This window comes from Podarcis bocagei (genome assembly GCF_964188305.1).
Source record: "Podarcis bocagei genome assembly, chromosome: 7".
Taxonomy (NCBI): Eukaryota; Metazoa; Chordata; class Lepidosauria; order Squamata; family Lacertidae; genus Podarcis; species Podarcis bocagei.
The window spans coordinates 10,326,904-10,352,059 of record NC_138132.1 but is presented as its reverse complement, the minus strand read 5'-3'; the positions used below and the strand labels follow the sequence as shown (position 1 = coordinate 10,352,059).

At 47.6% G+C, this 25,156-nt stretch overlaps 1 protein-coding gene and 1 long non-coding RNA gene across 2 annotated transcripts; one reads left to right on the top strand and one right to left on the bottom strand.

Moving 5' to 3' along the window:
- Nucleotides 1-14,608: 14,608 nt before the first annotated feature.
- On the top strand, nt 14,609-22,250 carry APOC1 (apolipoprotein C1). Its single transcript, XM_081200805.1, has 4 exons — nt 14,609-14,763; nt 16,840-16,917; nt 19,575-19,725; nt 21,930-22,250. Exons 2-4 carry the CDS (start codon nt 16,863-16,865, stop codon nt 22,003-22,005), a joined length of 282 nt encoding a protein of 93 aa, XP_081056931.1. The 5' UTR covers nt 14,609-14,763; nt 16,840-16,862; the 3' UTR covers nt 22,006-22,250.
- LOC308590685 lies at nt 22,175-25,156 on the bottom strand. Its single transcript, XR_014009874.1, has 2 exons — nt 23,082-25,156; nt 22,175-22,644 (listed from the first exon to the last, which is right to left on the bottom strand). It is a non-coding gene; the product is annotated as an uncharacterized lncRNA (long non-coding RNA).

Sequence of the window (25,156 nt, the reverse complement as noted above, 5' to 3'; positions counted from 1 at the left end):
ATCGGACTCTCTTATTTCTGGTTCATTGGCTGCCCTTTGGCTCTGAACTAGCAGTTCACAACAAGGATAATCCCTTGGCTACCTACAGTGTGGCAATCCAAGATGGCTGCCCCCACAATCCCTTGGGGAATTGTCCTCCCCTTCACCCATTGCAGCATCAGAGGCTATGAGTGATGACATATTATGCGTATGGGGTGTTAAGGGGAGGGGTAGCACCTCTGGTAGGGACGCGGTGGCGCTGTGGGTTAAACCACAGAGCCTAGGACTTACCAATCAGAAGGTCGACAGTTCGAATCCCCGCGACGGGGTGAGCTCCCATTGCTCAGTCCCTGCTCCTGCCAACCTAGCAGTTCGAAAGCACGTCAAAGTGCAAGTAGATAAATAGGTACCGCTCCTGCGGGAAGGTAAACGGTGTTTCCGTGCGCTGCTCTGGTTCGCCAGAAGTGGCTTAGTCATGCTGGCCACATGACCCGGAAGCTGTACGCCGGCTCCCTCGGCCAATAAAGTGAGATGAGCGCCGCAACCCCAGAGTCGGCCACAACTGGACCTAATGGTCAGGGGTCCCTTTACCTTTAGCACCTCTGGTGGGGGACACATCATGCTCCTTCTGGGATAGTTTGCCCCCTTTGGTCCGCACCCTGCATTCACCCCTCACCTGTGGCTCCTAGAAGCTGTCAGCAGGCGACAGCGGCCACAACCGAGGAACGGATTTGACTGGCCTGCTAAACCAGGTGAGGGTAGCTGATGGGTCTCAAACCCTCAGTGAGTCAGGGACTTCCCTGGATGCGGATTGAGCAGATGATACCAAAGTGGGTTCAATGGCCCAGAAGGCAGTTACTGCACAGGCTGTAGAAGGAAGTGAGGGGCAGATGGGGCTCGTCCACCTAAAAAGGTCACCCATCTAGGAGAAGGAAAACTCAGATCCTAAATCTCCGCTGCTTTGCAGAACATCTTTGGGAGAAGAAATGGCTAAGGAGGAAACCCTACAAAAACCTGGGGTGCAGTCCCTAAGATGGTTAGATGGTGCTTTGTACACCTCCTTACGGCAACTCCTGCAGCCCAGCTGGTGCCAAAGGTCTTGCTCTGCTTTCCTTCAGACCACATCAGCGAGATTGGGAGGGGAGTTTTGTCGTCTGGGCAGCCCTAGACCTCCATCCCCACTGCCCAGGATTTCACCCCAGGGAGTCACTTCGGTGCTGCTAATACAGTGGTTTGACGTCACCCCCAGAGGCACACTCTATTGTCTCTCGAGACAGACAAATGCCGAGGATCGTAAACTATTTCAATATGCTACAGTAGCAGCTAGGATCCTCGTGGCTCAAAAGTGGAAATTACAGGAGATCCCCAACAGTAATGGAGTGGCAGACTAAATTTTTTGAGTATACAGAATTAGCTAAAATGACTTATAAAATTCGAGACCAAAAAGGGACAAAGTTTGAAGAAGAGTGGGGTAAATTGGTTGCATACATAAGAATTAACTGTAGAAGTCTAAAAACTGTAGCAGGGTTAACATAAATCCTGTGATGTGTATAGAAGGTAAATAAGAATCTGCTAGAGAAGATATATACTAAGAAAACCGAAGCAGGGAAGGAAGGAAGTCTGGGCGTGAATATACACACTGTAAATAAGATGACGTAAAATGTTGACTGTAAAAGATTAAGTTTTATTTATGTTTGTGAAAATCCAATAAAAAGCATTTTTTTTAAAAAAGAGAGACAGACAAATGCCAACAACATCAGACATGCATGCATACTCTCTGAACAATGCCAACTTTTCAAATTCACATCATAGAATCATAGAATCATAGCGTTGGAAGAGACCACAAGGGCCATCGAGTCCAACCCCCTGCCAAGCAGGAAACACCATCAGAGCACTCCTGACATATGGTTGTCAAGCCTCTGCTTAAAGACCTCCAAAGCAGGAGACTCCACCACGCTCCTTGGCAGCAAATTCCACTGTCGAACAGCTCTTACTGTCAGGAAGTTCTTCCTAATGTTTAGGTGGAATCTTCTTTCTTGTAGTTTGGAGCCATTGCTCCGTGTCCGCTTCTCTGGAGCAGCAGAAAACAACCTTTCTCCCTCCTTTATGTGACATCCTTTTATATATTTGAACATGGCTATCATATCACCCCTTAACCTCCTCTTCTCCAGGCTAAACATGCCCAGCTCCCTTAGCCATCAAGGGGAGGGGGAGAGAGAGAGAGAGAGAGAGAGAGAGAGAGAGAGAGAGAGAGAGAGAGAAGGGGCAATGGTTTACTAGGAACAGGTACCAGAAACTGGGATTTCGCCCTGCGTGTCTCAGAGTGGTTGATATGCATGCACATGATACAAAGAGATGGTAATAAGACTTTCAGAGTCAAGCAGAGACATGTCCTTCGAGAGGCAGAAATTGCTTTGGGGAGTGTCGTGGCACCAGATCAGCCAGTGGTATCCACAGTACCGTATTTTTCCGTGTATAAGACTAGATTCTTTCCCTAAAAAACAGTGTCCAAAATTTTGGGGCGTCTTATACGTGGGGGCATCTTATAGGCCATCTCTTCCCCCCTCCTCATTTTCTTAAACCAGAGTCCACCAGAATAGGGGGCGTCTTATACATGGGGGCATCTTATAGACGGGAAAGTACGGTATTTAGAAAGCACCCGTGTTGTATTTTAATGCACATTTCTTTGTGGACGGGGTGGAAAAACAAGTCCTTTTTAGGGAAGCTACCCATGCAGCTTGGCCCAAAGAAAAGAAACAAGTTAGGACAAGAAGCTGCCAAAGTATGACTGAGAACACAGAAGAACACAAATACAGCCTGCATGACGTGAGAATATCCAGCCAGACACAAATGAGGCTCATTGGCCAGATGATGTGTGACAACCATTATTTGCAGCCCTCGAGAGGCGCTGGGGAGGCATCAGGCCTGGCTGGTGACATGTGTTTGGCTTTGTTATGTCCAAGAAAATGATCAAAGCGATCGAGCGACTCCCCGTGAGAAATGGCGGCAGCATTTTTAGCTTAGGGAAAAGGCGAGTCAGAGGCAACATGCTAGAAGTTTATGAAAACCATGCATGGCACAGAAAACGAGTGGATAGAGGAAGGGTTTTTCTCGCTCTTTCGTAAAAGAAAGAAAGAAAGAAAGAAAGAAAGAAAGAAAGAAAGAAAGAAAGAAAGAAAGAAAGAAAGAAAGAAAGAAAGAAATTCCCGCAGGAATTTAATAATAAATAAATAATGTCCTTGGAAATCTGCACTTCTCCACATTTTGCAACGTAGTTCTCCAACCAAATAATGCAAAAAAAGCATGCATATTCGGGGAGGCACAAAGCTGTCATAAAAATGCACATTATTATTATTGAAAATAGCATACAAGAAACCATTGTATCGGGCAAAGCTGCTTGCAGAGAATGTGGATGATAGAAGAACCGTACACTAAAATCTTGGTGATTTTTTAAAAAATTGCAAACATTCCGAAATCTGGGGAACTGTATTTAAACTGGGGAGGGGGGGCATAGTGTTATGTACTGAAGTTCTCACCCTGGGCCAGCAGGGGAATACTATAGATAGTTATGCAAATAAGGGATTGAAAGTGACATTCAGTGATTGGATAGTTTTAGAAAATTGTTACAGTTACATTGTACTGGAGCTCTATATAAGCAGGCTGGCTGAACCCTTCAGTTCAGTTCTGTCCTGGCCTGTGAATAAACAAGAGCTGTTTGAAGAATCGCTGTGTCGTCTGATATGTTCACCCACAACTTAACACATAGAAACTCAGGGTCATATCCAGTGTTGAACATAAGAAGAGCCCAGGTTGACAGGATATCTAGTTCTCTAGCATTCTGTTCTCACAGTGGCCTTCCAAGTGCCCGTCAGAAACCTGCACCTCTCCTCCATGAATCTGTCCAATCATCTCTTAAGTTGGTGTCCATCACTGCCTCCTGTGGCAGTGAGTTCCACAGTTTAACTGTGTGCTCATTTTCTTCTATCTGTCCTGAATCTCCCAGCATTCGGCTTCACTGGGGGCCCAACAAGTTCCTGTTTGATGAGAGAGCGAGAAAAGCTCCCCGCTAGCCACTTTCCGCAGGCCACACATCATTTTATAATTCTGAAACAGCGCATGCTGCCGTTAAACTCGCACAGACTTTTCTGCTTGCACAGTGGAACCTCTCCTCCCTCCCTCAAGCACCCTCAAAATCTGCTCCAGACAGTTGAGGAGGAAAAGAGGGGGAACTCTCACAGATTAAGTAGAATTTTCCTTGTGCAGTGTTGGTCTCCAAAACCGAGAGACTCGCCCATATTTAAGCGCATTCTAGCAAGTAAAAGAGGCGCGGTTGGCGCTGTGGGTTAAACCACAGAGCCTAGGACTTGCCGATCAGAAGGTCGGCAGTTCGAATCCCCGCAACGGGGTGAGCTCCCATTGCTCTGTCCCTGCTCCTGCCAACCTAGCAGTTCAAAAGCACGTCAAAGTGCAAGTAGATAAATAGGTACCGCTCCGGCAGGAAGGTAAATGGCGTTTCCGTGCACTGCTCTGGTTCGCCAGAAGCGGCTTAGTCATGCTGGCTGTACGTCGGCTCCCTTGGCCAATAAAGCGAGATGAGCGCTGCAACCCCAGAGTCGGCCACGACTGGACCTAATGGTCAGGGGTTCCTTTACCTTTGCCTTTTAGCAAGTACAGTAGAACCTCTGGTTGCAAACGGGATCCGTTCCAGAGGTCCGTTCACAACATGAAAAGCCTGCAACCTGAAGCACTGTATCTGCGCAGGTGCGTGGCACGATTTGGTGCTTGTGCGCATGTGCAAAGCGTGATTTAGTGTGTGATAGGAATTTTGAGGTCTTAGATATATGTTAAATGTTCATAAGTGTACCAACCAAGCACGTACATAGATCAGCACACGAAGACCGACCTGGAACCATTTTGATTCCCAAACTGTCCCAAACTAAACAAATGTTTTCTCTGCAAGGTCAAAGGAAAATGGAAAAGCCTCCCCATTGTCTTTTCCTTCACAAATCCTGTCTTAAGGGTATGTCTGTGTATGAATAGGGTGTGAGCCTGTGACATGGCCCAGGAACTAAGTATTTATCATTACAAAAGATTAGCCAGGCTCCCCAGGCAATCCAATCAAGTAACGTGCCAGACAGGAGATAAACAAGGACAAGAGAAAAACAACATTCAAATTTCTGTTTTAGACCGCCTTTTCTGTGATGTATGTATGATGTTTCTGGGGGTGGTCTTGATCTGCAGGGTGGCAATTTCAAAAGTCCATATAAGGCCTTGCATGCCATTGTTCTGGGTCCTCCTCCTTTCCTGCGGGTGACGGGAGCACCCTGTTGCAACAGATCAATAAACATCAAGCTTACTAGCTGCTTTGCTTCTCAATATTCTCTGGTTGGCCTCTGTTATTCTCTCCTACCAATAGGGAAACTATGTAAGCTCTCTATATGGGCTCTTGGATACCCCATAAGGGAAAAGGGGCAGATTTTTGTTTACAACAAGTGCTTCTGCGCATGCGTGAGCGGCGAAACCCGGAAGTAACCCTTTCCGGTACAGATGTACCTCAGGTTACAGACACTTCAGGTTACATACGCTTCAGGCTACAGACTCCGCTAACCCAGAAATATTGCTTCAGGTTAAGAACTTTGCTTCAGGATGAGAACAGAAATTGTGCTCCGGCGGCGCGCCAGCAGCAGGAGGCCCCATTAGCTAAAGTGGTGCCTCAGGTTAAGAACAGTTTCAGGTTAAGAACGGACCTCCGGAACGAATTAAGTTCTTAACCTGAGCTACCACTGTACTTCTGGGTTGCCGTGGGATGCAACCTGAAAAAACATAACATTAAGCCACAGAGCCTAGGACTTGCCGATCAGAAGGTCGGCAGTTCGAATCCCCGTGACAGGGTGAGCTCCCGTTGCTTGGTCCCTGCTCCTGCCAACCTAGCAGTTCGAAAGCATGTCAAAGTGCAAGTAGATACATAGGTACCGCTCCGGCGGGAAGGTAAATGGCGTTTCCGTGCGCTGCTCTGGTTCGCCAGAAGCGGCTTAGTCATGCTGGCCACATGACCTGGAAGCTGTACGCCGGCTCCCTCGGCCAATAAAGCGAGATGAGCGTCGCAACCCCAGAGTCGGTCACGACTGGACCTAATGGTCAGGGGTCCCTTAACCTTTAACATGAGGTATGACTGTAGCTTTATTCAACAGGCAGCTTTTCCCATCACGGAGACAAATGGAAGCTTGAGAAAGCATCCCCTGCTAAAATAATCCCTGCAATAGGCAAAGGAACGAGGAGGGAATAGGAACGGCCTCAAGGCACCTGTGCATGAGAACTGCCGCAGTGCACTGTGACGCCACTGCCCCGTCCCATCCTGCTGACGCTGAGGCATGCCCATGGGACTTTGCTCCCTGAGCAAATCCAGACCTCTATGGTTGTGGCAACTTTTCTTCCCCGCTCTCTCCAAACTGCGGGGCCCCCGCCAGGCTGACTCTCTTGGAAAGCGATGAGGCTGCACTTTCGAAAAGAGACTTTGTGTTTTGCTTGGGGTTGGCTGGTTACTGATGCAGCTGGTGTTTCGGGGAGCTTGCGCAACACGGGCAGAAAACCTGAGCTAGGAATCGGGGGGGGGGGGAGGGAAGAGATGTCTTTCTTTGAAAAAAGGTTGAAAGGAAATGAAATGGCTTATTTCAAAATAGTAATGGTGGTGATTATTTAAAACACACACACAAATTAAAAAGCAGGAAAGTTGCCTGTACCGTTCTAATACGAAAGCTTCAATTCATCATCTGCATTTAATCAACTGATGACGACTTCTTTGTTTTTTGACAGAAAAACACTATTATCCTGCTTTGCTTTGAGGTGGATGGTTTTAAACTTCTGCTCATGTTGGACTTCAATGCTTTGTTTTAGTTCTGTTGTTGTTTAAATAGGCTTTGTGACTTTTTTATTTTGTAAACTACCTTGATAAATACATTTATCATTAATTAGGGCTTGCCGATCAGAAGGTCGCCAGTTCGAATCCCCACGGCGGGGTGAGCTCCCGTTGCTCGGTCCCTGCTCCTGCCAACCTAGCAGTTCGAAAGCACGTCAAAGTGCAAGTAGATAAATAGGTACCGCTCTGGCGGGAAGGTAAACGGCGTTTCCGTGCGCTGCTCTGGTTTCGCCAGAAGCGGCTTAGTCATGCTGGCCACATGACCCGGAAGCTGTCTGTGGACAAACGCCGGCTCCCTCAGCCTATAGAGCGAGATGAGAGCCATCCGTGACTGGGCCTTTACCTTTACCTAATTGATTTAAATGAACGGAGAATCTCATGACCAGTTCTGGTATGTTATGCATTTTAGATTAGCAATCTGGCCCTCCGTATGATAACATACCCTCCAACATTTCCCTGATGAAAATAGGGACGTCCCATTCCATAATGATAATTTTACTATTTATACCCCCCCCCCCCACATCTCACTGGGTTGCCCCAGCCACTCTGGGCAGCTTCCAACATATATAAAAACATAATAAGACATTAAACATTTTAAAAAGCCTTCCCTATACAGGATTCTCTTCAGACAGCTCAGGGTTGGATATCTCTGTAACCTCCCAACATTTATCCAATGAAAATAGGGACGTCCTAAGGAAAAGTGGGACATTCTGGGATGAAATCAGAAACTAGGACGGCTTCTCTGAATCAGGGACACCCCTGGAAAATAGGGACACTTGGCGGGTCTGCAATAAGGCCTGATTCACAAATAATATAGTGGTCCATCTATTGCTTGAGCTCCTGGCCTTGATGAGAGGGTTCTGGGTGGCTGCATACATGTGAAATACTAGTCAGTGTTTTACCACTAAGTGGTACGAACAGGAAAGAACCATATAATTTGTGGATAGCCCACATTTCCAAAATATTATAGCGTGCCTAAAGCTCTGTATACACTAACTTGCTTGTAACACAAAATGTAGTTTCCCTCTCAATCCGGAATTGTCCTTGCACATTTTCAGCATGCTGCTGTCAATCTAGATTGGTTCTAGATCCTGTCACCCACCCAAATGGGTGTAGTTACTGGAAACACATTTGAAAACTCTCCCTTTGATTAAGTCATTCATGTCCCTTCCTCCCTGCACATGCTCCAGCTGAAGGAAGAAGAAAAAGAGGAAGAGGAGGAGGAGGAGGAAGAAGAAGAAGAATAGGAGGAGGAGGAGGAGGAGTTTTGATTTGATATTCCGCTTTATGACTACCCGAAGGAGTCTCACCAGCTGGGACGCGGCTGGCGCTGTGGGTTAAACCACAGAGCCTAGGACTTGCCGATCAGAAGGTCGGCGGTTCGAATCCCCACAACGGGTAGCTCCCGTTGCTCGGTCCCTGCTCCTGCCAACCTAGCAGTTCGAAAGCACGTCAAAGTGCAAGTAGATAAATAGGTACCGCTCCAGCGGGAAGGTAAACGGCATTTCCATGCGCTGCTCTGGTTCGCCAGAAGTGGCTTGGTCCTGCTGGCCACATGACCCGGAAGCTGTACACCGGCTCCCTTGGCCAATGAAGCGAGATGAGCGCCGCAACCCCAGAGTCGGCCACGACTGGACCTAATGGTCAGGGGTCTCTTTACCTTTACCTAAGGAGTCTCAAAGCAGCTAACATTCTCCTTTCCCTTCCTCCCCCACAACAAACACTCTGTGAGGTGCGTGAGGCTGAGAGACTTCTGAGAAGTGTGACTAGCCCAAGGTCACCCAGCAGCTGCATGTGGAGGAGCAGAGACGCGAACCCCGTTCACCAGATTACGAGTCCACCGCTCTTAACCACTACACCACACTGGCGTAGGGTGACTGTGATCTTGGACATATGACTTGGTCATTGGGGTGGATGAACGCCCCATTTCTGGGACCGCCCACTCAGTGCATAGTTAAACTATGGAACTCTCTGCCACAGGAAGCAGTGGTGACCACCAGCTTCACGGAGGAGAAAGCTACAGATGGCTGCTAGCCACAATAGCTATGTTCTGCCCCCACTGTCTTGGCAGTAGTGTTGGCAGAAGGGGAGAGGCCTCTTTTGCTTGAGAGTCGCTGCTTTGAGAGCAGGATGCCAGGCAGAAGGGGCCATCAGCCTTATCTAGCAGGACTCTTCTGATACTCTTATCTGTTTTAATCTCTTTTCGAATGGACCGCAGTATGTGGTAATGCAGAATCAATCTGCAATAAGCTTTTATTCTCAGAATGAAGCCAGTTTCTATCACAGAATTGTAGAGTTGGAAGGGTGCCAACTAGTCCACCCCTACGCATCGCAGGAATCGCAGCTAAATAATCCCCATAGGCGCCGACTCCATGGAGCCTGAGGGGGCCCGAGCCCCCTCAAAAATTCATTTGGGGGGGCTCCGCCCCCCAATAATCTCGGGCGCCCCTCCAGCAGAGCGCCACCGCCGCCCCTCCCCCAGCCCAAAATGCACAGGGTCGGGCTGCATGCCTCCTGCCCTCCCTCACGAGCAAAAGCTCCACCCAATTTCCTTCGGAGCTGATTAATAGGCGCAGCACGCTCTCCCCTATTCGCTCACGAGGAGGCGGCGCCACTTTATCTGCATATTCATGAGCTTATTTATTATTCATGAGCTTTCCCGGGCTCCCCCAATATTTTTTATAAGTCGGCGCCCCTGATAATCCCCCTTGTTATATATCGTTGTGGTATTTTGCCTGCGAGCACTAGAGCTCCAAAATACCTTAGAAATGTTTTGTCGATAGCTTAGAAGGCTGTTTTCCTCTACAAAGTGGGTCTTTTCCCCACCTCAACTCTGCTCACCCCTTTGCTGAAGTTGCCTTAAAAACCTTTACTCTCTTTCTATGGGGTTGTTTTCCTGTCTTGATCTCCGAAGTCTCCTTGCCGCCCCCCCCCCCCAAGATCAGACTGTTATTTCTAGAGATAGGACCCGAGGAGCACTTTCCAGGGGCAAAAATTAGGCAATAGATCTAGACTGTGTGTACAAATATGCAAGCCTGCGTTGAGTTTAGAATAAAACGTGGTGTGTGTGTGTGTGTGTGTGTGTGGACTAAGGACTACAGTGCAAGAAAGAAGAAAAAATTTCCACAAGAGAAAGGGTGTGGGAGAGTTGAGTTTCTCAACAAAAACAAAGGATTTCTTAACCGGGGCTGTTTATCTAAAAAATGTGGACCTCGAGATAAAATAAATCCTAAAAGATCCCAGGAGGGGGTTACTGTCGTTCAGCATTTTGTTATTGGGAAGGGGAAAGGAAGGAGGCTTGGATCTCCGAACAAACATTTTGCAATGAACGCAAATAACCCCCCCAGGCTCCTCCTCTCCTCCCGGGCCGGATGAGTGGGGTTGCCAGGTCAAAAACTGGGGAGAAAAGGGACATTGTGGAACGGGACTGTTTGTTCCACAGAGCTGTATAGGTTAGAGACAAAAGGGCTGTTAAAGAGAGATGTGTGATGCTGTGGTGAATAAGACACAAATAAGGGCCTGCTTTAAAATATTTCTGGGGGTACATGCTAGAACAGGGGTCAGCAAACGTTTTCAGCAGGGGGCCGGTCCACTGTCCCTCAGACCTTGTGGGGGGCCGGACTATATTTTGAAGAGGGGGACAAGAACGAATTCCTTTGCCCCCCACAAATAACCCAGAGATGCGTTTTAAATAAAAGCACACATTCTACTCATGTAAAAACACCAGGCAGGTGCCACAAATAACCCAGAGAAGCATTTTAAATAAAAGGGCACATCCTACTCATGTAAAAACACACTGATTCCCGGGCCAGATTTAGAAGGCGATTGGGTCGGATCCAGCCCCTGGGCCTTATTTTGCCTGCCCATGTGCTAGAAGCTTCTACCACCACTGACATCTGTGGGGAAGGCTTCAAACTTTGAGACTCCTCAGGCATTATGGGCTGTGTACGACCCCCAGTATCTGTTCTGGGAAACAGATGGAGGCACAGAGAGAGGGGGGGGGTGGGGAGTGAGAGAAGAAAGTTTTCAAAAAACATCCCAGGATTGCCCCACAGATTCTGGGAGCTTTTGGTTCTCTCAGCTTCTCAACCTTCCAAATCTTTAATTCACAAATTAAAGATTCTCTCTCACACACACCCATTCTTTAATTCCACAGCTCTGCAGCAATCTGAAAGTCTTGGTTTTTTGTTTTTTTAAAAAAAGTCTCATGAATATTCTCCAGCATTTTAGTGCGAATTTTGCCCAATCAACACATATTTGCGTGCCGTTTTGACAAGTACTGTAGACACGCTTTGGGGAAGCAGTTTCGCCTGACGCAATGCATGTTTGCATGTCACTGTCATGAATATACATGTCCATATGCACGCTTAACCTAGACTGATGCATTTCTGCGGTCACTGCTGGAGAGCAGCACAACAAAATTCAGAAAAGTCCGAATTTTGAGAGGCGGCTGTGTTCTAGTTCACGTGTTGTTTCGGAAATTGCAAATTAGGCAAGTTTGACTTTAAATTGAATCGGGTTTCTCCCCCAGCCCTGCCCAGGGAAGGGGATGACATCCTGTGCAGCCTACAAACTTGTTGTACCGCCTGCCTCATGAGGACTAGGATGGTGGCTCTGAGTCTTGGAAGAATGGGACTGAGAACAGCTTTGCACCTTGACACCTGCCCTGTTCTGCTGACTTCTGGAGCAGGCCAAGGAAGAAGAGCAAGAAGGGAGATTCTGCTTCAGAAAATAGAATTAGCATGCTGTATAAACCAATTCACTGGAAGGACAGATCCTGAAGCTGAGGCTCCAATACTTTGGCCACCTCATGAGAAGAGAAGACTCCCTGGAAAAGTCCCTGATGTTGGGAAAGATGGAGGGCACAAGGAGAAGGGGACGACAGAGGACGAGATGGTTGGACAGTGTTCTCGAAGCTACCAGCATGAGTTTGACCAAACTGCGGGAGGCAGTGGAAGACAGGAGTGCCTGGCGTGCTCTGGTCCAGGGGGTCACAAAGAGTCGGACATGACTAAATGACTAAACAACAACAACATAAACCAATTTGTCATGAGTAGAGAAGCTTGAGGAAGATGGTGTTCGTGAATTCCTGCATGATATTTTCTGACCTGCACCTCTCAGACTAATGTGTGGCACATATTTTAGCGATCCACTGGACTTCACAGTTCTCCTGTCCTGCAATGCAATTCTTCGCTGTTTGAAGGCATCAGAATTCCCATTTTTGAAAATGCATGTATTTAGAGAAAATACACCTTTAAATGTGTTGTGGGATGGGGAGGGGGAGAGGGGGGATGGGTAAAAATGTACAAAACTCCCCAATTCCTTCCTTTCCCCAAATCCTGGATGGTCACTGCCAGTCAGAGTAGGCAATATTGAACGAGATGGACCAATGGTCTGACTCAGTAGGAGACAGCTTCCTGTGTTGCAGCTGAAAACACACAATGTGAGAATATACCCCTGAAGTATAGAAACCAACTCTTTGTGTTCAGGGCTATGTATTCTTACTTGCTTTGTCAGCCTATCTGCTCTCTGGCTTTAGGAAGGTCTTCAAGCCAGTTAATAATAATAATAATAATAATAATAATAATAATAATAATAATAATAATTCTTTATTTGTACCCCACCCATCTGGCTGGGTTTCCCCAGCCACTCTGGGCGGCTTCCAACAAAGATGAAAAATACACTAAAATGTCACATATTAAAAACTTCCCTGAACAGGGCTGCCTTCAGATGTCTTCTGAATGTCAGGTAGTTGTTTATCGCTTTGACATCTGATGGGAGGGCGTTCCACAGGGCGGGGGCCACTACCGAGAAGGCCCTCTGCCTGGTTCCCTGTAACTTGGCCTCTCGCAGTGAGGGAACCGCCAGAAGGCCCTCAGCGCTGGACCTCAGTGTCCGGGCAGAATGATGGGGGTGGAGACGCTCCTTCAGATATACTGGACCGAGGCCGTTTAGGGCTTTAAAGGTCAGCACCAACACTTTGAATTGTGCTCGGAAACGTACTGGGAGCCAAAGTAGGTCTTTCAAGACCGGTGTTATATGGTCTCGGCGGCCGCTCCCAGTCACCAGTCTAGCTGCCGCATTCTGGATTAGTTGTAGTTTCCGGGTCACCTTCAAAGGTAGCCCCACGCAGAGCGCATTGCAGTAGTCCAAGCGGGAGATAACCAGAGCATGCACCACTCTGGCGAGACAGTCTGCAGGCAGATAGGGTCTCAGCCTACGTACCAGATGGAGCTGGTAAACAGCTGCCCTGGATACAGATTTGACCTGTGCCTCCATGGACAGCTGCGAGTCCAAAATGACTCCCAGGCTGCACACCTGGTCCTTCAGGGGCACAGTTACCCCATTCAGGACCAGGGAATCCTCCACACCTGCCCGCCTCCTGTCCCCCCAAAACAGTACTTCTGTCTTGTCAACAAACCTCAGTAGCACAGCAAAGATCATCACTATCTATTTGATCATCTCTTTTAAAATTGAAGGTAGCAGGGATTAGACCCAGGATGTTCTGCTTGCAAAACATGAGCTCTCTGTCTGAGCAAAGGAGCCTCCTTTTTGAGTCTCACCACTTACATCCTATGCATGTTGCTGACCCAAAGAACATGAGAAGACCCTGCAGGATCAGGCCAATCGATAGCATATCTCAGGGGCCACTCAGATACCTGTGGGAAACTTGCAAGCTCAAGAGCCCTCTCCCCTCTGGCAGTTTCCAGAAAGATGACTGTCTCCGACTGCGTAGACAGAACATAGCTATCATGTCTAGTAGCCATTGAATAGCCTTATCTTCCTCGAATTTGTCAATTCCTCTTTTGTAGCCTTCCAAATTGTGGTGGCCTTGAGGCTACCTCAGAAGGTTAGAGACAGACGACGACCTTTGAAAATGTAAATTCCAAATCTGAGACTTTCAGGAAGCCCCCACAGACTGAGCGTTTTGAGAATCAGGCGCAAGTGCTTCCATGTGTGAACTTAAAAACTGGGGGGAAATATGACTTGAGAGACCATAATCTCTTCTCAGCAGTGGCGCCCGCCCTGTGGAACGCCCTCCCACCAGATGTCAAAGAGAACAACAGCTACCAGACTTTTAGAAGACATCTGAAGGCAGCCCTGTTTAGGGAAGCTTTTAATGTTTGATGCATTACTGTATTTTAATATTTTGTTGGAAGCCGCCCAGAGTGGCTGGGGACGCCCAGCCAGACGGGCAGGGTATAAATAATAAATTATTATTATTATTCGTAGAATCGTAGAACTGGGAGGGAACCTTTAGGATCATTTACTCCAACCCCCTGAAACGCAGGAATATGCAGCTATCCCACAGGGGGACCGAACCTGCGACCTTCATGTTATCAGCACCATGCTCTAACCAGCTGAGCTATCCTTTAACTGTGTCTCAGGGCTATTTATCCTTCCAGATCACGAAAGCATCTTAGAGGCAAAACCCTATCCGGGAAGCCTCAAGAAGGGGGGCAGGCCTCTTCTTTCCCCCAGCCTTTTTGCAAACTGCTCAGCCAGACCAAAAGTACAAGCAAACTGGGCTGGGTGGAAGGTGGTTCCTTCTCTCTCCCCCACCCCCAACTTCCCAGTGAATTTAAAGTTTGAGGAAATGGGATTGTGCGTGTGCACACACACACACACACACACACACACACTTGCCTTCTTTTCTTACAGCATCCCTGGCTGCGGTTTAAATTCCTGGGAGGGATGGAGCAACCTCCCAATTGCGGAGGGGAGGAGAAAGAGCAGCGAGGCTCAGGTTGCTGCCCTCCGAGGGGCGGATGTTGGAGGCAGGGTGCTAGGTTTATAGGGAGCAGCTGGAGCAGCTGGGAAGGAATTCCGATTTCACCTTGGATTCTCGTCTCCACTCCCAGCTGCAAGTAAGTGGAACTATAGAAATGGATTCATTTGGCATGTGGGGAAAGGGGAATTCAAACGGGGTGACTAAATTAGAGGCAAATTATTATTATTATTCGTATTTCAAAATCTAGACGTGGCAAGTTAATGCAGAGCCCCTGGCGATGGCATCTTAAATGAGAAGTGTGTGAAGATGGAGCACTTTCTCTCTCTGAGTGGCCTGCGTCTTTAACAGTGCGAATTTACTGCACAGAAATTCAGCAGGGAAAGCTGTTGCTTTCGCTGCATCTCCATGCCAGGGAGAGCTTCACCTGTTAAACGACTGCCTGCTGCGTTGCTTTTAAAAAACAGCAACAGAGCCTTTAAAAAAAATATGAAGCAAATCTAAGAACATGAGACCGAGCAAAGTGCAGGATTGGGGAGTGGTGTGGGGGCAAACAGACGGGACTACAGACTCAGAAGAGGGGAGAAAGGTTCAGAAAGTTTAGTGGGCAGAGGGAGGTGGCAATGAAGTGCAACCCTAAGAGAGCTTTTTGCCTCATTTTTCCAAGATGTTGATTTAGCTTTTGCCACTAACAGAGGGTTGCAATTTTCTAGCCGTAGTAAAGGTAAAGGGACCCCTGACCATTAGGTCCAGTTGTGGCCGACTCTTGGGTTGCGGCACGCATCACGCTTTACTGGCTGAGGGAGCCAATATACAGCTTCTGGGTCATGTGGCCAGCATGACTAAGACGCTTCTGGCAAACCAGAGCAGCGCACGGAAACGCCGTTTACCTTCCCGCTGGAGTGGTACCTATTTATCTACTTGCACTTTGACGTGCTTTCGAACTGCTAAGTTGGCAGGAGCAGGGACCAAACAACGGGAGCTCACCCCATCGCGGGGATTCGAACCACCGACCTTCTGATTGGCAAGTCCTAGGCTCTGTGGTTTAACCCACAGCGCCACCCGCGTCCCTTCCTAGCCGTAGTAGAACACCTGATTTGCATGCATAAAATCCCAGGTTTGACCCACGGCCTCTCTAGGTGGGTCTGGGACGTCTCCAGGCTGCAACCCTGGAAAGCAGCTGCCAGCCAGAGTATACAATACTAAACCACTGGTATAAAAGGATCTTCCTGTGTTTTTATGCCTTTAACAGCTGCATGAAGCAGGTGAAGCTTTGACATGCCCCCTCCCCAAAATCGCTGTCAGAAGCTCTTCAAAACCAAGAGCAGACAGCCATGCAAGCGACTCAGATTTATTACGAGTCATCTAACATGGCTGCATTGACCCCTGCCTTTCCTCCTTCCTTAATGGAGAGTTCATGCCATCGTGAGTTTCACACCAGGCAGAAATTCAGCCGGTGAAGGATCCTTCCATAACAGAGTTGCTATGCTGGGGTGAAGCTTTGCCTGTCAGCTGGCGAGCTGTGAAAAGCACCGGTGCCTTTTCAGGTGACAGGTGGCAATTGTCTGTCACCGTCCTTCAAGAGAGGAGGCAGAACATCATTCCATTTCTGGGTGGAGGTGGGGAATCAGAGATGGGACGGGAGGGCAGTGAAGGAGCACGTGGAAAGAAAAAGAAGCCATTTGCAGTGTTGTTGAGAATTTTACAATGTGTATTGAACCCAGTAAAGGTGCGGAAGATTTCTGCTGCAAGGGTTGCCAACTCTCTCTCCTTTTAAACCAGTCCCTGCCCCTGCACCTCTTAGGGTGCTTCCAGGCTGTTGCTAGTTCCGGGTAGGGTTTGATCACGTACCAGAAAACTCAGGCTGCACAACTGAAGTTAATCTTGTGCAACAAACCCACCTCTCAAAACTGGACTTCTTGCTGGAAGGAAAGTAATGGGGAAAGCCCTGGGAAGTGTGAGGTGATATAGCTGGCTGGATGCAATGTCATCTGACCTCCCTGCAGGCAAATCAGAATAAATACTCAATGAACGGCTGATGGCATCGAAGCTCCACACAAATTTTGTGAGAACAGGTCAGGATTTCTTAGTCATGTGGAAGCAACCTTAGGCACAGTCATCAGGCAGCTCATGAGTGTTTCAACACCATTGTCACCGTTATTAACCAGCTCCACCTATATATGCCCTTGTTTCCTTCCTTCCTTTTTTCCTCCAGGAACTCTAAGACCCTCCAACACCATGCAGCTTGCGGTTTCCGTGGCAGTGGTTCTCATGGCTTTGTTTGCTGTGACAGGTAGGAGCCGAAAACCTTTTCTTAGCTCATTATGCAGCGCCACCAATGCGACTGGAACAGGCTAGACTGCATCTATTCCCTTCCACTGGCTAATTTGGAAATTCTAGTTACGCAGGTTTGGCAAAGGATCCTTTCCACACCTTCCTGCTCCCGGACACACACACCCCGGGCCCAAAATAAGCCCCTCCTTCTGACAGCTCTTCCCATTTGACATGTCTGTGCAAATCCTATCACTGCAGCTGGGCAACATATTTTTTTCTCTCTCATATGAAAGCTCCAACACTTCTTTTTCCTGGCCAGAGAAAATTTGGCTTCCCATCAGTGCCGGGTTTGGATCTGCAGCTGGCCAAGTTTGTGGGCAGAATCTGCGTTGGGCATTGATGTTCAGTGGGTGTGAGGTTTGGAAGCAACAGAGGCTTAAAAATAAGAGGGGGAGGCGGGCTGGACGTGATCTGGAGAGTGTTAACAAAAGTCACTTATATAATGAGAAAAGACTTGGTAAAACTTTACTGAGGAAAACAGAACAAAACACTGTATAATTTGAGGAGAAAGAACTAGAGAGCGGATTATTTTTTTCTGGTGGGGGGGTGTTTCTTAATTCAGGCCTTGTGCAGGGCAAGAAGACATTCAGCCGAACATACAGAGAAAAGCTCCTCCAGAACTTCACAGCCAATCACAGCATGTGTTATCTCAGCAAAGAGCATGCCACTATGTTTAGTTGCTAAGCAACACCTCCACCAGTTCCTTTTTTGGCTTGCTTGCTAGCGTCAGAATTAACCCTTAAGTCGCAAACTGAACGATCCCTACTGTTGCACGTATCTAACAGATAGCAGGAGGAACCTTAGTGATCGCAGGTTTAAAGAAATCAAAATCAAAACGATTTCCCATTTTGGAGTTTTGTGGTGTGCGCTTTATGAGAGGAATCCTGTTTGTTTCATGAATCAAAACACAGAGGCTGCAATCCAACCTCCCCCTTATGCTCCACTGTCGTGGGTTTAGAAAGAGCAGAGGGGTTCCCAGTCTCACTTCTCTGTGTGTCTGGGGTACCACCCTATCTTTGCTCCATCCCAGCTTCCACTCTGGCTGAGCACAGAAGAGCAGCTCTTCCAGGCTCCTTTAGCTGGTACCTCTCGCCTCAAATCTAGAATCCAGAGCCATAACCAGGTAGACGTCCCCACCTGCTGGATGCGCTCTCTCTCTCTATCCCAGAGGAGAAAACTAGACCACAGAGGTAGCAGCCATAGCACACCACTTTGCTTTGGGGTAATACAGCAGCCCCATGGCCCAATGCCAAAGGCTTAATGGTTGATACCTTAACCCTGGTTAGGAGTTTGGGAGAGGTCAGGCTCCGCCTCTTGTCTCCTTCTCAGCACTTTGACATGAATGAGCCTCCCTTCCCTTGTCAGCCTTAACCATGGCTTAGCTTTACATCTGCGCCGACTGTAACCAAGGTTGGCACTTCCTAGCGCTATGTGTTGTCTCAGTCTATTGCATGTTCTGTCTCTCCTCTCCGCCTCCCCCCCCTTTCCTTGTGGTTATTTTCCATGTTTGCCCACATCAAATGCAGGGGTTCATCCCCCAATCTGTGCATCTTAAAAAGAAATAGAGGAGGCATCTCTCTTTAATGCTATGGTGGCTCAGAGTTGTAGGTGCACGTGTGTTTTGCTGGTATAGAAGCAATTGCTTCGCCCCCACAGTCTAGGTTGCCTTTTTATATTTCTGTTTTGTCCTTTACATTCCCCTTTCCCTTTGCTTATTGTTCCCAAAGGTCATGGATTTTAAGTGGCTTTTGAACTAGGGCATGGAAATTAAAAATTGTGTTTTTTACTATGTGGGCAGGATACGTTCTTCCTTACTTTTAAATTTAGGTACCTTTATGCATCCTTTTGTTGTGTGTGGAGTGGGGCGGGAATCTGCCTTTCATTATTAAGCAAAAAAGGGAAAAGTTCAATTGGCTGTAATTTGTATTTTACGTCAGACTTCTTCATAATAGGTTGGAGTCATATAATTGGAAATATATGAATATTTTGTCTGATAGCTGACTGTGTAAGTGGCACGAGAGAGTTCAATCTCTCTGTTATCACCTCTTCAGCCATTAGGAAGGTTTGAGATACTATAGCACTGGCAAGAATCAAAATTTATATGAAAATTGTTGAAAGTTAAGAACATGAATACTAGCAATATATCACAGCTTCTATAGCCTACATATAGTAGGGGTATTAAAAATGAGAGTCGTCATGGCAATCCATAGTTAAAAGTAGAAGTTGGCAAATGTGTCCTCTTTTTTCGCTCTTCAAAATATGGCAGCCCTAACTAACCGAGGTTAGTTTTTAGCTAGGTTTGCATACCCTGGTTCAATTGAAACTTGGTTCAACCGTGCAAGGTTGAAACCACGCTAGCTAATTACACGTAAGATGTGATTGTGCCATAATAACCGAGGTTAGCTTTTGGCAGTTTTGCATAACCTTGGTTCACTTGAATCATTCATGTTGATGAAGATGCAACACAAGGACGTGTTTAGGGCCAACCAGAGAATCAGAGAACAGCAGGGGAAGGAGGGGAGTTGGGGCATATTGCAAAACCAGATATGTTTAGTTTCCAAGCTGTGCAATCCATTTCTCACTGCCTTTGCCACTGTTCTCTTTGCTTTCTCTAAGCCTCCGCTGAGGTTGAGCCGACAGAGCCCTCCCTGTCTCAAAGGTTTGAGAACTTCCAGCGCAATGTTCAGACTTTTATGGACAACGCTGGAGAGAGGACCAAAACAGCTTTCCAGGAGTTCCACAACAGTGAGCCGATCACCAAAGCCAGGTGAATTTCCGATGGCTTCCTTGCAAGGCCTGAAACCCAGGGCTGTGTACACACAGAATTCTCCCCATCCAAGAAAAGAATTCTGGGCATTGCAGTTTGTTAATGGTTGCTGGGAATTCTAACTTTGTGAGGGATAAAATACAGTGCCCAGAATTCTTTGAGGGAAAGGGTGCGTGTCAAATGTGCCTCAGTGCCATAGTGTGGACAAAACGTCGGGTGGGGGGCAACTGCTGAGACACATGAAGCAGACAGAGTTTTGTGTGCCACGGAACCTGCCCTGAGCCCCCTAGCCTAGCAAAATATCTCACCTAACTACTTGAATAGAGAGCCAGTGTGGTGTAGTGGTTAAGAGCGGTAGTCTCGTAATCTGGGGAACCGGGTTCGCGTCTCTGCTCCTCCACATGCAGCTGCTGGGTGACCTTGGGCCAGTCACACTTCTTTGAAGTCTCTCAGCCCCACTCACCTCACAGAGTGTTTGTTGTGGGGGAGGAAGGGAAAGGAGTATGTTAGCCGCTTTGAGACTCCTTAGGGTAGTGATAAAGCGGAATATCAAATCCAAACTCTTCTACTTAGAAAGTGGGATGGCATAAAAAGAAGCTCCAACAACAACAAAGTCATGCTCCTTGATGAATCTGAATTATGCTCCTTGATGAATCTGAATTATGTCTTTTCACCAATTCTCATTGAGGCCCAGAAGGAACCCGAAAGCTCCTGTGGGTTGTAGCATAGTGGCTCTGCATGCAGAAGGTCTGACACCTAGCATTTCCACAGAAAGGCTAGGAATGGCCACTGTATAAAGCCCCGGAGAACCTCTGCCAGTCAGATTAGACCATATTGAGCTAGATGGATGGAGCTAGATTCAAGCTAAATGTAAGGCGGGTTCTTATATTTCCTCTCTCAGAGTGCAGAGTTGGGCTCCAGCTAAATTCCGGCTAGATTGGCTAGAAGGCATCAGGCCCTGCATTTGGGGGGGGGGGTTGCAAAGGAAAAGGGGCCACAGTGGTAGCAAGGATCTACAGAGAGCAACATCTTTCCCCAATCTTAACAAGGTATCTCAAGAGAAATAGCAGTTCCTCCAGCCACCAGTAGGTGGAGAGAGTAGAGCGGGACAGAATGTGGCAGGGCGAAAAAGCACTCTCCCCAGTCACTGCCCCTTTGCCACGGCAGCTAGAAATTCTTTTCAGACACTCTTGTGGACTGGTGGTGATGTCGGTGCTCTCCGCCGGGCCCCCTTACCCCCAGAATGCCTCCCCCTGAAGAAGGACCTTGCTCACCTCTGAGCAAGGTAGAGAAGGGGGCAAGGCAGATTTCAGGAGGGTGCTGCCGCTGCCATTGCATTATTGAAATACTTTATTGTCACTTGTACAACTTGTATACAGTGAGACTTGAACAACTTGTATACAACTTGTATACATGAGCACCCCCCACTAAGCTCTCTTAGCCTTAATTCCCCTCGTTTACTGACACACACACACCAAACCCGAAAGTCAGTTGCCCTGTTGTTATCTTTTCATTCAGCAGCCTAACAGCCCAGAAGCTGTTCTTTACCCTGTTGGTGCGACAAATCATGCTTCTATATCTTCTATATCTTCTGCCCGAAGGCAGGAGATCAAGAAAGTCCCAGCCAGGGTGTGAATCATCCCTGAGAATTATCCTCACTTATTTTGCTCATTATGGGACGCGGCTGGCGCTGTGGGTTAAACCACAGAGCCTAGGACTTGCCGATCAGAAGGTCGGGGGTTCGAATCCCCGCGACGAGGTGAGCTCCCGTTGTTTGGTCCCTGCTCCTGCCAACCTAGCAGTTCGAAAGCACGTCAAAGTGCAAGTAGATAAATAGGTACCACTCTGGCGGGAAGGTAAACGGCGTTTCCGTGCGCTGCTCTGGTTCGCCAGAAGCGGCGTAGTCATGCTGGCCACATGACCCGGAAGCTGTACGCCGGCTCCCTCGGCCAGTAAAGCGAGATGAGCGCCGCAACCCCAGAGTCGGTCGCGACTGAACCTAATGGTCAGGGGTCCCCTTTACCTTTATTTTGCTCATTAGAGGGGGCAGAACTGTTTAACAGCAAATTGGGGGAAGGAGGAGAGGAGGAGGGGTAGCATGGGGGTGGGAGGGGGGAGGGTGCCCACCTCGATCAAGTGCCGTGTCTTGCACAGACCCTGGCGATGGTGGCATGGCTCCTTCACTGTTGCCTTCCAATTGGCAGGAACTGGCTCTCTGAAAGATTCCAGCAGGTGAAGGACAAAGTCAAGGCGACGTTTTCCAGCGATGGCTCTGCCTGAATCCATCCCTTCCCTCACCATCGCACACCTCTGTTTGGAAGGGAGATCTGCATCTGACTCTCCACCGCCAGCAGGTTGCAGTGGAGGAACATCTATTTCTCTCCAGGTGCAGGAAAATCTGGGAGGAGGAGGCAGGGCTGCTTGGCGGTACCTCTCCTTTGCTCCTCCATTTTCTATTTTTTTGTTATGCATTTATTGGAATCATTTATTACCCTCAAATAAACTGAAGATTCCTCGCTCTGTAATCTTGATTATTATTGCAATTGTTATCTGTTTATTGATTAGGTTTTCTTCCAAAGGTTTCATCGTGGGGCAGGAAGAATTGTGATTTGGGTTCCTTCCCCCTTCCCAAGTTCTTAAGCAATTTCCTGAAGTTGCCCCACCAGCAAAACTATTTCTTCCTCTCTTCTCCCCTCCCACAAGGTATTTCATGTGCGTTCAAATTTTCACACGGTCAGACTCCGAAGTTGTTTGCGCTTCAAACATCTTCTTTCACAAAAGAACTTTGAAAGTCGCAGGAGTGAATTCTCAAAGAAAATTGCATCTGAGACTATGTGTGCGTGTATGCTAGAGAAACAGAGTGAGGTTGGACTGTTTTAAGTTGACAAAAGTACAAAATCCAGCCTTTCCCCCAGATCCCTGAAATAGAGATGGGAGAGAAATTTGATTCAGTTTGCATTTAAAAGTGAACTTGCCTAATTCACACTTTGCAAAACAATACATAGAACCATAGAGTCATCTAGCCAACCCCTGTAGATGCAGGAATGAACCGAAACACAGCCATCCCTCAAAATGCACATTTCTTTGAACTTTGTTGTGTGTGCATCCGAGCAAGGGTAGAAGATACAGCTTTGATTTCAATCCGCTTCCTCTGCAGAGGGAAAAATGCTCTGCTTTTAATTTTTCTTTCTGTAGGGACTGCAAAGGGTTTCCCATTAATCGCAATCCTAAACCTCTTCTGAAGGTGCACTCCTAATGCCAAGCATCTTCAAAGAAGGTTGCTGCAACTGCCAATCATCTAGTCATCACTTAGAGCAACTTTCTCCTGAACTCAGGTCTGTGTATATGCAATATACCTTTAAAGCACATTTGCTGAGAATGGTAACCCTGTGAGGAGTAAACTACTGCACCCACAATTCTTTGAGGCAAAGAATATACTTTCAACGTGTTTGAAGTCTAGTATGTACACAGCCTCAAATAGGTGTCATTTCCCTGATGTCATTGTGACATCAGGTGATGGACAGGTGAATGGTCCCAACCCACTTTTCCAAGTTGGACTTTGGAGGGTGGTGGGCTTAGATTGTTGGATCAATCCATCAACCTCTGATGGATGATTTAGAACAGGCATCCCCAAACTCAGCCCTCCAGATGTTTTGGGACTACAACTCCCATCATCCCTAGCTAACAGGACCAGTGGTCAAGAATGGTGGAAATTGTAGTCCCAAAACAGCTGGAGGGCCAAGTTCCCACAGAAAATGTCCTTGCATAGACAAAACAATCTCAGCCTTCTGCTGCTTCTTGAATCTTCTTCTCCATTCTTCTCTGTTTCTGGAACAAATGATTCTCACACACAGAGAGAGAATATCCAACATAGATACCGTATTTTCGCTCGCTCCATAAGACACACTTTTTTCTTCCTAAAAAGTAAGGGGAAATGTCAGTGCATCTTATGGAGCGAATGTGTGGTCCCTGGAGCCGAATTGCCCAGGGGAGAAAAGCAGATCATGCTTTTTTCTTTCTTTTTTTTGAAAGAGGGAAGTGGGTGTTGAAACAAAGCCGCTAATCGGCAAGTGATCGGGAGGGAGATAAGGGACACTAGAGATGAAGGAGGCTGCTTGGGAGGGGGGAGGTAAAGACAGCAAACTTGCAAGGAGAGGAGACAGGGAGACTAAAGCAATGAGGAGAGAAATTAGAAGAAAAGGAGGAGCAAAAAACTGCTCCAGCTAAGGAAAAGACACTAAGGCAAACAAGAGGAAAGGGAGTGTTGAAAGGAAGCAGCTGATTGGCGCTAGAGATAAAGGAGGCTGCCTGGGAGGGGGGAGGTAAAAACCCAGGGATCCTCAGGATTTTTGCATTGGGCCACCCCAAATTCACCATCAGATGACATAGCATGTCCATGGCTATAGCCTGCACCAAAAAATCACGCATCCACTGTTGCTTTGGGCCGCAATGGCACAAAAACATGGTAACAAAGCACGGATCCACATGGATTCTCAGGATTTTTGCATTGGGATACCCCAAACTCACCATCAAATCACATGTGTGTGGCCACAGCATGAACCACAAAAATCATACATCCACTGTTTCATTCAGAATTTTATTTTCTTGTTTTCCTCCTCTAAAAACTAGGTGCGTCTAATGGTCAGGTGCGTCTTGTGGAGCTAGGTTAGCAGGAGCAGGGACCGAGCAACGGGAGCTCACCCCGTCGCAGGGATTCGAACCGCTGATCTTCTGATCGGCAAATCCTAGGCTCTGTGGTTTAGACCACAGCGCCACCCGCCACCCCAGGCATAGACCTTTTTTAAGGTGGTGAGGCTGCAGGAGAGGTTCCATCTCAAGTTATTTTGTGCTGTCGCCGCATTGAACACCCCAAAGCACCTCCTCTCCGCTGTAGAAAGGACGACACATTTTTTATCTCCATAGCAGGAGAGAGGGAAGGACGTGTGAGGGGATTGGTGGGTGCAGAGTGGGTGTGTGTCTGTGTGTATGTACTGATGAGCACCATCAGTACCAAACCAAACTAGTTTCTCACTCTCCTTTGCATTGCAAAGTTTATGGGGCTGTCACCTCGATCTTGGAATAAAAGTCTTTTCAACGCTCTTCAAGCCCGCATGGAATCAGGGCAACATTTCCTGACCTCCTGTGCGTCTGCTCCCCTTCTGGGTGGAAAGGGGAGATTCAGAAAAAGGGAAATGAGTAAATAACACAGACAAGTGATCGCCCACAACTGGAAGGTTGCCAACTTCTTCTTTTCTTTTTTGAAACAAAAGCTGCAGCTACAGGAATCAGGGGAAGTTCATAGTTCCCTTAACGCTGGGTGATGTTGTAAACAAAAATTGGCCTTCTCCCTTATGGGGTATCCAAGAGCCCATACAGAGTCCTTACATAGGTTCCCTATTGGTAGGAGAGAATAACAGAGGCCAACCAGGGA